The sequence below is a fragment of the Mya arenaria genome, chromosome 4 (assembly GCF_026914265.1).
Source record: "Mya arenaria isolate MELC-2E11 chromosome 4, ASM2691426v1".
Taxonomy (NCBI): domain Eukaryota; kingdom Metazoa; phylum Mollusca; class Bivalvia; order Myida; family Myidae; genus Mya; species Mya arenaria.
In genome coordinates this window covers 82,651,407-82,666,917 of record NC_069125.1, presented here as the reverse complement: position 1 = coordinate 82,666,917, position 15,511 = coordinate 82,651,407, and the positions used below count along the sequence as shown (strand labels likewise).

At 32.8% G+C, this 15,511-nt stretch overlaps 1 protein-coding gene across 2 annotated transcripts; it reads right to left on the bottom strand.

Annotated features, from left to right (window-relative positions):
• Positions 1-969: 969 nt before the first annotated feature.
• On the bottom strand, positions 970-14,510 carry LOC128232567 (uncharacterized). 2 transcript variants are annotated; one of them, XM_052946209.1, is made up of 7 exons: positions 14,398-14,510; positions 13,197-13,283; positions 12,844-12,900; positions 4,986-5,147; positions 3,535-3,716; positions 1,928-2,032; positions 970-1,788 (listed from the first exon to the last, which is right to left on the bottom strand). In XM_052946209.1, the coding sequence occupies exons 1-7, from the start codon at positions 14,444-14,446 to the stop codon at positions 1,306-1,308; spliced, it is 1,125 nt and encodes a 374-aa protein (XP_052802169.1). In that variant the 5' UTR covers positions 14,447-14,510; the 3' UTR covers positions 970-1,305. The 2 variants fall into 2 exon arrangements, with proteins under 2 accessions (XP_052802169.1, XP_052802170.1); XM_052946210.1 differs by having other exon boundaries at positions 13,197-13,280; positions 14,398-14,499.
• Positions 14,511-15,511: the final 1,001 nt, after the last annotated feature.

The following is a 15,511-nucleotide window of genomic DNA, read 5'->3' as shown; positions in this document are numbered from 1 at the left end:
CGGCAGTCGAGTGTGCACAATGCAAGGCTACGCATGCATTGCAGCTCTCTTAACGAGCACCTATACTCTTAACTATTGTAATAGTCGATACTGCCTAAGGGCGATTGAAAACACTTCCCACTTTGTTTCTTTCTATGCGCACTCCACCGGGATTCCAATGTAAGCCTACTTGACAAATTTCTTTCACCAAGGCCGTTCACACTTTAACTCCTTCGTATCAGCTCGATAGAGCCCATTGACCAAACTAACTAGACTATCTTTAAATGTGTTCAAACATTTATCAAACAGACCAACACATTATATCTCATCATCAACATAATTGGAACACACCTGACATCAAACACCTACTTCTTAACATGTCCTTTCTCTATTTTCCCAATCACTCGTAATCTTAAATTTACTTTATTTCATAACCTGCAACGCGTCTATATCTGTTATTTACTCATATTGATACCTCATTACAAATTACAATAAGATTCATAATTATTGACATTATCCAAAAGTAAAACTTCAAAACACGATATTCGCACCAAACATTTTTTTAACATTTTAAAAGCAGTTGTTAGAACGTCAGAAACAAGACATTGTACCAAATTTAAACTTTCTTCTCAATACATTTTGACCAACAGAATCCATCTCATTTAGGTTGTGTTTTTACTTGTACTAGTTTGATTATGCTTAATATCTGTATTCTTTGTTTTGTATTGTTGATCTAAATAAATAGTGTTTAAACCCATATAAACTACTGGTGCAATTAAAATTTTCCAAAATCGAACAAAATTATCTCGAATGAACACGTAAATAAATATCGTATAATACAAACAGTATCTTGTTTAGTTTAACATTGTTTTGAAGGGCGTCGAAATAGATACTAAAACTGTTTTATAATAAGATCTCTTCAGAAGTTCAGAAGTTGTTTTATAAGTTAAACCATAATTGAAGCGGATATTGAAATTGTTTAAACATGCACAATGTTGAATATATTTATTAGAAGATTATATACAATACTTTAATTAATCGTAGTATAGACTATTTAATACATTTATGTTTAGAATAATGTTTCGAATACAATAGTTACAAATATGTTAACATGTCAAAAGTTTCAAATTATTGATTTTTATGATACCTCACTCTAAAACGGATCCAAATGTATTTTGCATAGGTTTGAAATAACATTCTTGAATATGATATTAGCTTGTTGTAATAAATGTCTTCTTCTTAAGCTTTTTCTTATAACGAAACCTAGTGAGGTCACATAGTAATGCCGTATAATTCATGAATATTTAAAAAAAATATCAATAAGAATCAATGGTTTATAAAAGACAAATACATGTTATTTCTATGGTGAAAAGTATGCTCACTTATATGTTTGCCATACGATGTATACAGTAAGATGCCGAGTGCTGATTGGTCGAATCTATGGCACTCACCATACACATTGCCATATGTGTTACATTTTAAATACATTTCTGGATTCACAGCAGGTATCATGCAGCCAAGTTCGAGGGCACATCGAATCCAAGGCCAAAATATTCGATGAATTACAAACGGATTTAAATATAATATAATAAAACCACTCTGTAATTCAGGCAAATTCCGGAACCTGCATGGATGCGTGCTAAAGTACTGAAACATCGTTGGTAACGTTCGTCGTGCAACAGTGCCGCCAGTTTGTGTAACAATTACACCTCTTTTTTTCCCTTCGTCAAGAAGTATGTTTATATCGGCTTTTTTAAATCTTGTGGAAGAATCCATCCAAACAACAAATTTGTGCTTCCTTGCAATTATCTAAAATGCATAATTTCGAATACATTCAGTTATTTTTTGACAAAACGCCTGAAATGAAATTCTGCGAAAATTGAACTATTTTAATTATATATAGCTTTTGCATTTTAATTGGCTATTTATATCACAAAATTATCGTTACCTGAATAACTAACGGCTTGAAGGCATATCCCTTTAAATTTTTAACATGGTCGGGATATTGATCGAAGTGAAACGTTTTCACTGAACAGTTACACATGATACGCACCTAAAACGAAATTCCAAAGCTGACACTCTGATTGGATTGATAAATGATAAAAAAAATACATGCAATGGTCAACACACACACACACAAACACACGCACGCACGCACGCACGCACACACAAACACACACACGCACGCACGCACGCACGCACACACACGCGCACACACAACCACACACAAACACACACACGCACGCACGCACGCACACACACACGCACACACAAGAATAATGCCAAACTGATTCAATGTTTAACCAGGAAAGGTAATGAACATATATTTCTTCAGAAAATAAAGTACAAAGTTGAAATTTATACTAAAGACAAACAAATCAGATATTGTTTTGTCATTCATAAAAATGTGCTGAGAGAGCTTTTTAACTAATACAATTTTGGAAAATCTACTTGTTTGAAAGAGTAAAGCATCTTTTTCTTCAATGATAAATTCCTGTATGTCACAGAAAAGCATATAATAGAACAAAAGTTTAAATACATTAGATTTAACCGAAACTGATTTATTTTGCGTAACGTTTCGGTGTGTGTATGTCTAAGCATTTCATTTATTAACGCGGTTTTTACTTTAAAACAACAACGAATAAAACATTCGATGATGGAAGAGAATATTGCAAATGTAAACGTTAATTAGTTTTTATATTCTAATTGATGAGAACCGTTCGATGTGTGTCGCGTATCTTGTTTGGAAATATGTGTAGTGGGTATAATTTCAGGCCATCGCAATGATCTGAACTTATTGCTTCAATATGTAAAGAACTAAAAAACGCTATTAATTCTACAAGATAGTTCAGCTTTTCGAAATATACGATTGTTTTTATGATGCGACAATAACGACAATGACAAGCATGTTAGCTTTAATTTTACGATGAACTTGTTTGAAGGCACAAGGTAAAACAAAACAAAAATGACAACTACAATGACTGGCCCTGAGGTCAAACATTTAAAAATAAACACTGTTTAGAGGCCCAAGGTGACAGTCGAAATGACACTGATCGCGAAATATTTATCTTAAGAACTACCGGACTCAGTGGCTGCAGATATAGCAACAAATAATGCGGGTACGGGGCGTGATTGTATGGCCTGCACACGGCATCCACAAAACGGCTAAGCCAAACAGACATTTAAAATGACACATAACATACAAAACAATACAGACATACCACGTGCTAAACAACAATGTTGTTTCACACATGCATCAATATATATTGATTAGCAAATATTAAATTGACTTTATATGGAATATTAAGTTGCTTTCATGTAAATATATATATATCTGATTTGTACACTTTCGGCTGGAAAAAATGGATTCAGCTAAACAAGAACGAGTGTCAAAGTGAACTGAAACCGGCAGATTGGTCGTAAAGTGTATTTCTTTAAAAAACAACCTTACTTTACTTGAACTATTAATGATAAATCAATAATTGTTATGTTATGTATTACTTTTAAAGTAGTAGAAGCCAGTGTCAACCTTGAAATATAAACATAAAGACTTACCGCTTCTTCTTCCTTTCTAGATAGACCTAAATTAAAGAAATAAAGAGCCCAGACTCTGCTTAAACGCTGCCGTAGATCATTAAAATTGTTGAACATTTCCACAATCTCTTGGAAATGATTTGATGATGCCGCGGTTACAAACACAGGTTGGTCATCTAGTTCCTTAGAATTCCATTCCTTTGCTGAAAAAACAAGGTATTACATCATCTTAAAATTTAATTAGTTTTCCATTGCCCGCCCTAGAGTAAAATGTAATGAGTGCTTTTTGACTTTGAGACTTGCAGTTTTGTTTTGCTGTGAATACTGTTGTGGAACAAATATCGATAAAAAACAACATTTATAGGTTTAGATGGATGAGTTTATTTTCAGGAAACAAACGACTATTTATCATTTTACAATGATAGTCATCAATATATTTTCTTCATATCTTTTTATGATCATCTGAAAAACAGATGTACATATAATTCGTTTAAGTTTAAAATACGTACGCTATTATTTCCTTTTTTTAATATTAAGACATACTGAGTCACATAATATGTTGATGTTAAAACGGCCTTGGCCCGGTATAGGACAATAGTAGTGTCGGAAAACAAGCTGTTTCGGCCCAATACTGGCTATTGATTGGATTAAAATAAGTCTTTCGTCAGATATCACTGTTGGAAAGCAAGGATGATCCTTACTGTTTCTATAGTTTTTCATAAATATTTTCGTTTTGCCCATTATATATCTAAAAAAGTATCATTATTTCTCGTGCGAAATTAAAGCATGCGCATATGAATTGTTTATTTTAGTGTTTTAAGTTGTATAGCAGATTTTTAATCGGTAGTGACATTCAATAAGAAGAGGGCAACGCTATTGTAATATACGAACTTTACTGTATGAGTTGGTAATTTTACGCATGCTCTTCTGTGTTATGTTATGACGACAATTCTATCACTTGTGCCGAATAAGTTTCATAGCAGATGTTTATCAAGTAGTGACGTTCAATAAAAAGGGCTCGATTTGTTTACAACGCTGTTGTTATATACACAACTTACTGTATCAAAGGTTTGGTAATTGTACGCATACTGTAGTATTATGTGATAATGAACAACTTCTAGCACTAGTGCCGAATATAGGGGGATATCATTGTAATTGTACGCATACTGTAGTATTATGTGATAATGAACAACTTCTAGCACTAGTGCCGAATATAGGGGGATATCATTGTAATCTATTCGCATCCTCGATGCAGACTGAGTAGGCTACGCCTTCTTGTTTCAGATCTGATATTGAAGCTTATGTTCAGATTTAAACAAGGAACATGGTATATTTGACTCCGTTGTGACTTGAACACTTAATTACACACATGTCGAATTGTGCTCACGTGAAACTATATTAAGCAAAACGATCGCTGATTAAACATCTCTTACATTGACATGTACAGGAAGAAGATGCATGCTAAAAAGTACCTTTGACAAACTGTTCAAATTCTGTAATTCTTGATTGATTGGTCTTTGAATTGTTCCACATTAGCTCATCATCGTTCCAAAATCCATCCGGGCAAAGCGAATCGGCAATAGCTGATAGCCTTCGAGGCAAGGTAAAGTTTACGACGAGACTGTCTTTATATTCTGAATAACAAACGTCAAAGCAAAATTTGAACATAATACAATAAATAAATATTTCTTGTAAACATAACAGACATCAAACAAGCAAAACATTTAAGTTTGCTCGAACTCTTGTCAGCTCTCCAAAACAACTATAAAACTATATAAAATTGCTAAATAAAAGATATAGAGGATATTTGTTGATTTCAATGTAAGATCGTATTTTATTTAACCAGTGTCATAGAAAACATATTTTCACGAGTGGCGACGCCACGATTGTAAAGATGGTTTTCTATCATCACGAGTGAAATAAAATACGATCTTACACTAAAATCAATCAATTTTCTGTTTCATTTATGTCTAATTTTGTAATTTAATCATAATGTTAATTTTCGTTTTATGGGTAGTCAGTCATCCGTCACTGTCAAAGATCAGTCTAGTTCGAATGAAGACTTGTCGAAATCCAGGTAAAAACTGAAGTACACGCTAGGTTGTTGACACATTTTTGCGTAGATAAGAGAATTATCAGTTAATATATTAATTGTTGTTTTAATTTTCCGGGAAGTTCGTATGACGTTTAACAACAATTAATACTTCAAATATATTTGTGAACGCTGAAATAACATCTAATCCATGTTCTAGCAGTTGGTTTCCTCTGTTATGTGTTCTGTATGGAAGCAGATGTTCTAACATTCAGCTACAACGTTCAAGAACACGTTTAATAACCAGGATTACCATTTTCCTTTTAACGGTAAGTTGTTTATTTCAAAATATATCTTTAACTTAAACATATGCGACCTTTTTAAATTGAAATTTTCTGGTTAAAAAGGGATGTGTATAGTTTTGATCAAGGGGAAGTACAATGGATGTTAAAAGAAGTTCTTAAAATTGATATTTTCACTCTTAAACTAGCAGTGTTTTCACTGCTGTTATTTCACTGATAAAACTCAATATTTTATCAAAAAGCATGGAAGAAAATAAATGGTTCCAAATTGAAATGTTATTTTTTTCGTAAATTGCACAGAAAATATCAATTATGGACAAAAGGTTAATTATAATATCGTATACAACATTGATATTAAGCATGTTATTATGCATATTGAGCAATAAAAATAAACCGGACAAAAGTAGCCATGCACCACATTCAATACGAATTTCATTTTACCTTGTGTACGAACAAACATTTGCACTTTCGGATAGGAATGTTTATCGTGGTTAAGAAAACGACACGAAATTAAGACCAATTCAGACTGACGAGAAAGTCCATTTTCACGCATGAAGCCACACCCAATAAACGTCTCGGTTTCCGGATTGACCGCCCCAAAATGTTCAAATTCCAGTCTAGTGCTTATAAACCTCAGTGTGCAAACAAAGAAAAATATCTTCCAAAGAAATTTGATAATGTATATTTTCATAAACCATGTATTCAATTTGCTCTTTTTATATGAAATTCTGTTTTAAAATACTTAACATACACGTAATTCCATGACAAATCTATTGAAACTATTTTTTGTTATGACGTCATTTTAACCTAGAAAAAATATTAAATAGACTTGAGCGACGTGTAATGTATGTTTTATATATACTGATGGATATTAATGATGCATGTATAAAAAATAAATTATCAACTTATACCGGAGACATAAATCCCTGGGAACAAACTTTGCCATGACTTGGATCATAAGCAAATCAATTAATAAACGAGGTTTAAATGAGGTGGTGGTATTGAGCTGTGAAAACAAATGTAACTCAACACTATGGGAGCATGCAAGTAATGAATATCGTGTAATTCACTTAAATTACGCCTATAAAATTATATCAAAAATGTAATATAGAGATATTCATGGCATAAACCTGTAAAAGAAAAGTGTTTATGGGGGTTGATATTTAAAAAGCTAAGCGTAAATGTGTCATCCTTACGCTGAATATTTTGATTATGTAAGAAAAATGATCTGTGTCTACCCACTGTGCTTCGGTTACGTACGTATACAATTTTCTTTGTTTATTTTTTCCATATGGGAGGCAGGTCAAAGCATATCAAAATTGAATTACTATGTACTTTTTTCTCTTTTCCTTATACTATCTCCTTTATACAATTACCTTATTCGGTACAAATATATACAACAAATATATTTTTTGATGCGACGCACCTCAACATGTTTTTTTTTTTTTCTTTAAATTTTCAACTACTGGGCTTGTCTCTGTTTTTTAATTTGTATTATTTATTGTGGAATAAAATGCCTGGTGATGTATAAATCTTGGCGTTATAAAAGAACTTCTTAATTGATATGATATATTCATTTTAAATTTATATGCCTTTATATTGATAAAGGCTGCGCTAAGTGATATTTGCTTGACTCTTGGACTCCTTGGCCAGATTATTGATAACCTAAGGTTATACTCTGTGATTTTTGCGGGGAATACATCGAAACACTGGAACATATATTCTGGAAATGTTGAATTACACAAAATCTGTGGTCTCAATTAAAAAGAATAATTGATCATAATCCAAACTCGATCAATTTAAACTTAAAAACCATAAGCTTTGGCATCTTTAAACAATTACAACATAATACAATAATACACGTTTTAATACTGCTAATGAAGTTTTTTATATTTAGCATGAAAAACAGAAACACTATACCAACCTTTACATCATTTTTGAACTATGTAAAACTTCGAGAAAAAATAGAGCGCGAAACAGCTCTAGTCAACAACTAAATAAATTTCCATGAAAACAAATGGCATTTCCTGAATAACTACATAAATACCTTCTTCTATTCTTTCTATCCATTCTATCGGTTCTACCTTTCTCTATTATTATCTTCTTACTCTTTTTTTCCTTAAATAACTGCTACATGATTTGGCAGTCACCTATATATACCTTTTTGTACAATATGTTTTTGCATGTGATATCACTCATACACCAATACTTAAAAAACAAATATTATGTAATACAAATAACAAGAACGCTATAAAAATGTATCAATAATATGTACATATATGTTTGCAATGGGCTGTGTTGTATAATATTTGTTAATATTGAATAATAATAAAAAAGTTCTTCTCTTGTTGTACTACATTAAAATGATGTTCCATCATCTTTAAGTATATGTCGATATGATACAAACACACATATATGAAACCAAAACAAAACATTCCTGTCTTAGGAAAACGGTAAGAAAATAACCAGAAACTCCAATATCAATAATTAAACACAATTCTAATCACATAAAAACAAAGGCATGTATAAAACAATGCTAAGAAGAAAAATTTTAGTCAGTACTTCTACTTTGTTAAATAATTTTCGGAAATAAAACTTTAACGCAAAACCATTTGACCTACCACATAGTTTATTTAATATCCAACATTTGTATAACCCAAATGAAAAGTTGTGTCAATGTCAAGATCTAGTGTGGCCACCCCACGCTTCAATAACAGCAACACACCGGCGTCTCATGCTGATTATTAGTGTTTGTATAACATGAAGTGCTATTCTCGCCCATTTTACTATAAATCCCGCTCAAGGTCCGCAACATTATTGAAGTCATCTCTGCTACGTACTTTACGTCCAAGATAATCCCACATATGCTCGATCGGTGAGAGATCAGGTGATTTTGCTGGCCAATCAAGGGTGTCAATGTTGTGTCCCACCAGAACGTATTGTATGTAACGTGCCATATGGCAGCGAGTGTTATACTGCTGTAGAACGTCATGACGGTTAGCTCTATGAGGTGCAACGACAGGAACAATGATTATATTACAATAGAGAACAGCATTGAGATTTCCACATATTGTTTTAAGTTATTTGTTCCACTGTATGAAATCCCGCCCCATAGCATAACACTTCCACCACCGTATCGATCACGTTGGATGACGTTAGCAGGATCCAGCCATTCACCTTCGCGTCTCCATACACACACCCTTCCATCTGACCCTTGTAGATTACACTTGGATTCGTCTGTGAAAACGATCCTGTTCTATTGCCATCTTATCCAGCCAAGACGTTGGCGAGCCCAATTTAGACGTGCTGCACGGTGACGCACACTCATCGGAATGCCAACGTCAGGGCGTCGAACACGAAGTAGTGCGGCAATAAAACGATTACGAGTAGTGAAAACCGAAATTCTGATTCATGTGGCAGTTCTCAATTGATGTGCTATCTTCCGGGCAACCATGAAACGATGACGTCGAGATGACGTCACTATGTACTGATCTTTGCGCGTGGCGTCGTTTCACGAGGTCTGCCTGATCGCAGCCTGTACTTAACGCTGCCCGATTGAATGAATCTTTCTTGCAGAGGGAAAACAGTCCTTTCGTGAACACCAGAAGGACGTATGACACCGGCTGCGGTTATACCGGCGCCCAGCAATCCTAAAGCGATATTTCTATTACCTAATGATAAGCTTGAGCGACGTCCCATGATTGATGTCGATATGTTGTGTCCAGATTATTTCAATGTGGCCACTACACTATGCATTTGATACAATTTCAGACAAAATGACTATGCCGATTAACGTGTGCACGTGCACCACGTGAATTTTTTTTAAATCAGGCATTCACCGATGTAAAGATGATAAATAGGTCAACCACATGTTGTTTAAACGTGCTTACTTAAACTATTTTCAAAATTGTTTACCTAGTTCCAAAATGAAAATTCTGACATAACGTTTTTCTTCTGAGTATATATTAGTGTCTTATCTGGTTTATCAAAAAGCAAACTATCAAGTAAAGTATTCTTGTGTATTTTGATTCTCTGCCAAAGCAATGCTATTGTATATTTTGGAGCACAATAATATCCAAACAATAAAGACATGTTGCCTCATCTTCATTAGCATATATAATTAAACAAGTCTAATAACCCTTCAGTTTCTTAAACACGGATAAAAAACAACATCTTCACATATAATAAATATAAAAAAAATCAAAAACATCAATGCCATCCTATTGTATTGATGAAAATGAATGTGTAAGTGAAACACCCCTTTATTCAGGTAAAGGCACTTTCCAATTCGTTCTGAATAATATTATGATTCAAATAAATAATATCGTCGTCAGAATTAAAAACTTCATCATATATGGATCATTTATGGACCGAAAATATTCTGTAAATATGTATATGCTTATGTTTCGGTAGTTGGTCTTTGCATTGCCGTCTTTCAACACCTTCCAAAATTCATTTGCATTTTTTGTTGAAGCATTTTTTGTTGAAGCTATGTTACTTTTGTAATGGATTCGGAGCAGTCTTTAAATGCTGCAGTCCCCAAGTTCACAGATGTGAGCAAAGTAATTTGCCAAGCCAATGAAGGTTGTGTACATCAATTATGGCTGTTGTTGATTAAATCTACAACGCAAGTGTTTGACATCAATATCTTTTTTTTTAATTTTCATTAATTGTTTTCAAATTCAATGTACTAGTTTAACACAATGTATAAGAAAGATATCACTCCACGTTTTTATCGAAAGCCAAGTAGTCGCTTTAGGAAAAACTAATTTTGAATCCTCCCGGAAATACAGTTTCGATGTTATGAACTGCTGAAATATCAGTTATAACTTTTTTAGTGTAATGATGCTCGATTTGTTTTTAAATAATTCGAAAAACTGAACATATTTTGGTAACAACATGACATGTACATGATGTTTCCGAAATGTTCCAAACGTATTGCGGACGAACACAGGTCAGGTCGAGTGTTATTTTCTGACACCGGTCAAAATTCGTCAGTAGTCATGTTGGGTTTAACGACAGCATCTAAACAAACTTTGCAAAATCGAGACGTGCAATGCTTATCAACATGACCCCAGAACTTTTATACAACTTCAAGTAAAGGTATTTAGTAGTCCATGAAATCATTTACATCATCATATGGATTAAGTCACCACTTACCGTGAGTAACATGCATAAAATGACACGAAATATTACATGCAAAACAAATTCGTGGCATCCGTTTCATATCCACTCATACACATATGAACGGAACATCATGTCCGCCAAAAGACGGTTATACTTTAATATCAAAGAAAACTCGTCCTGATTTGCGTACACTTTGATTTCAATTTTCTTTTTCAACAATAAAACAAATTCGTGGAGATATATGAGTTAAGCGAATAATACATTTTCAATGTTAAAAATAGGATCAGTATAAATATCTTAAAGTCAAAACGCTCACCATTGCTTGATTAGAAGCTATTAAGCATGACTTTTTATAGTTTTGTACTTGGCTCAATTATTTAGAATATATATGCAATAAGCTACAGAAACATGCTCAGTAGCAAAAAGTTTAAACATAAACCCGGTTTAGTGGCAATGGGCAACGCCAAAGACATAGAACACAAATTCACAAACAAGAAACATAGAACAGCACACAACTCTACAAACAGCACAGTGCATAAATACTATATATATATATATATATATATATATAAATAATTGGTATGTTTATCAAGAATTGTTAGGTACCGCCTTGGAACGGTCAGTAAAATGTTAATTTACTGGGGGGTTAAACCAGTTTATGTGCACACACCTCACTCTTATCCCAACAATTCTTAATAAAGATAAAACGCATATGATAAATCTTATCAAAGTATGCATTAACTTGATTAAACTTATCAATAAAACAAATAATAATAAAAAAAACGAAAAGGTAAACCCCAAGTACTTCAATGATTAGAGATCCCAACTCTATCTGCAGACGGAGGGAAACAATTCAGAGCACCTAATGCAAATTCTTTTCAAAGATACGATGCAGTCATCGTTAGAAACCGAAAGCTTCACACACAGTCTGCCTTAAAAGGGCTAAAACTGTGTGATCATAGAGTTTCATAATAAAAAGCATCATTGTACTAAAACTGGGAACAAATAAAGAAAAACATTATAAAAAATAAAAGCGACTAGTATATGCTATTTTCTCCTTCCAAATTATTTGAAAACGTAAAATATTTGAAGAAATTTAAGTCACAGCCAAAACACTCGGAGTCAGTCAACACGTGTCCGCCAAAAACGGTTTTAAAGATAACATGAATTAGCAAATTCTTCATAAAAATCAAAGCACTGAAAGTTTAGTTATGAAAGGATGCTATATTCAACCCAATATTTTGTTTCAGGTATTCATCTTCAAATACAAGAAGGCAAGTGCTCTTTAAAATATTGCCTTTATATCCACGGTTTAAATAAAATCCAAGTTATTCATTAAGTCTATCTGCCCAACTGCCTGCTGGAAACATTTTAATTTTACGCATTTTCTTTAAAACATCACCGTAAAAATCGGGATGAGCAATACTATCAGCAATGAGCGATTTAAGACTACTATTGTACTTTGATATGAGATTATAATGACCATTAACAAATTTAGAGAAAGTTTTTCTTAATTTAAAATATCGGAAACCCTATTTTAGAAGTTTTTGCGTCATAAGTTTACTGCGAGAGCTGAATTTTTTTACATCTGTACATATTCTAGCAAATCGTATTAACTGTGCAATAAAAACACCATACGATGGTGAAATAGGAACATCACCATCTAAAGAAGGGTAATTAATTATTTTAAAATCAAAATCATCACGTTTATCATAAAGGTTGATGCTCAATATATCTTCCTTTACTTCTAGTTGCAAATCTAAATAGGAAACAAGATATGATATCAAACGTAGTAATGGGTCAGTATGTTGATACAATTAAATAATAAACGCACATTTAAAATACTATATGAGCAAAATATCACGTTACCTGTAAGTGCATTTCCATCCCTTGCATTTGGAACCAAGATGATTGAATCAGCGACAACTATAACATGATGAAGATTTGATCGGACACATGTATTTGATTGTTTTTCGTAAAGATAAATTAGTTTGATAAGTAAAGGGCATACGGCAGTTTAAATGCTTAAATTGTCTTTAATATTTCTAAAAGTCAATACTGTCAACGTCGCTAGATTTAACATTTTAATAAGAAATAGACAAAACAGCGATCTAATCAGTTTTTGTTTTATTTTGGCAAGTTTATTAAGAGGTCAATAAAACAAAACAGAATGACAAAATGAACAATCGTTTAAATACTATTCAGTTGAATATAATGTTTACCTGAGTTGGTCGTTTTTTTATTCAAGTGATGTGAATGCGCGACATCTAATCGTGTTTTGACTGCGTACAAAGTGTAAAGTAACCCTACTAAAGATAGAAAAATGTTTAAACATATCTTAAACATTAATGCCAAAGTGACCAATGTCATTGTCAATCTTTTGCAATTATTTAATTTGTAAGAGACAACACTTAACATGAATTTTCTTCACCTTTACTCATTGAGTTACATAGCTTAAGATTAGGATTATGAACCCTCCTTATTCCGAGTACCTTTTGTATTTTTGCATAGGTTATTATTCCTCACTCAGTCGGCATGTGCAAGGAGTTTTACTGAATTAACTTTAGGGATGATATGCAGGTCTTCTTTTTACATAAATGAAATGCCTTAAAATTAGTGTCTGTTTGTTTAGTTTTTATGAATATGAGTTAAGTTATCTGAAATGAGCTTCTGTTCACTTAGTCAATAAGATTTATTGACAACATTTGACTGTTCAAAAAAAACGTTTGCTGCATAGATTACAATCTTAAAGTGCCTTTACTATAAAACGTTGATTAGTAAGTTGTAACAATATAGACCGTACATTTGTTATTACGGACTTGCATTTTATGTATTTCACTATTTTCTTAATTAACTTATACATATGAATTCAACACTGTCAATCTAATTTAGAAGAAAATCATGAATACGTTCGATCGAATGTTCTTCACCTGTGTAATCAAGCATAATGATATTGGTCGGATTTAAATATCGAAATTATATCAACTAAAATAAAGGAAAAAAGTGTAACACAGTCGTTTAAAATGTTTTTGTTTTTTTTGTTATTCAACTTTACAACCAATAACTACTTTCGGACAGCTGTATGTAGCTTTCAGACGTTATTGTGTGTTTTCAGTTAGTTACAATAACGCTCGTTAATATTCACCTTGCTTTTCGACCAATACTTAGATAGTTCATTTCTCAACCGTTCAACGAAGATTATTATCGTTGATTTATAAAATAAACGAGTTAAATTTCTAAGACCAATTTATGACATGAGTGAGTTCATTACCTTACAAACAATATTATAATTTTAGAGAATACACAGTTTCGATACGATTTGCTTGATTATTCCTATTGCAACACAATATTTATTTTAACGATAAGTTCATATGAATCTTGAATGATATTAAAAGTTAAACATGAAAATAAGCTAGTACATACATGTAGAAATCAAAATTATATATATCAAATATTTCCAACACAACGGCATTATTGACTGACAGTTTCTACTCTAGTGTGGTGTAATTGTAGTACAGTTAGGATATCATATGTCAGCCGTATTGTATGGCTTTGTACATTTTAATCTGTTTTCATCAGCAAGGTATTCAATTTCCCTGTCCGTTTTCTGGATAACCTTTCTCTTATGACATTCGCTTTTTAATCGCCTATTACAACTTGTAGACTTTAGATCATTTTAGGAGTTTATATAACGGTCATTTCAACAAACATGTAGTGTTGTACCTTAAGCCATCAACCAATTAGATGTAAAATATCATCATTAGCACAGCTCGCTCAGTTGACAGTTGCATCAGAGTGCGTTTTAAAGTCTTAGCTCCATAACACAGACGTAGATTGTTGACTGACCAAGATAATTAATTTGGCCCATTCAATTCGGCACCAACATATTCAACACTAAGTCGACTCGGGACTATAGCACTGAGTCAATTCGGCACATTATTCAAATTATCTTTATGCGTCCATGAATATTAGAATGAATTAAAATTAAAATTAAATTAAAACTCAACTTTTTTCCTTTTCAGTCGTAATAGGGTTCGTTCGTCAAAAAAATAATTCGATGTTTAAAAGCAATTGACACGTCGCGATTCCCAAAGTAGCTCCAACCACTCGTCACGTGACCACGCAACCGGACGACCTCCGACACGCATAAACCAAAATGGCGACCTCGCAAAACTTTCCGAGTGATTTTGGCGAAAGCTTTCTACCGTATTCATAATTTACCAACTTAAAGGCAACAAAATCATGGCAGAAAGTATGCAAATAAGTTTCTTTGCGTCAGCGTGGACAAAAATGATGCAAAATGTTTAGTATCGATCACAGAGAAAGAATGAGAAACCGCAGACAGGTTTTTCATATTTCGGTCGGGCTTCAACACGTCAAGGATGCACACTGTTTTTGTAAAGCAGGGTAATTTGACTATTTAATCCTAATAAAATTACCAAGTGTAGGTTTTAATAATTTTCATAATGACTTTTGACTTATATTCATTTCTTGAGTCTGATCTGTCTCGAGTCTGCAATAGTTAAAAAAATCGTCA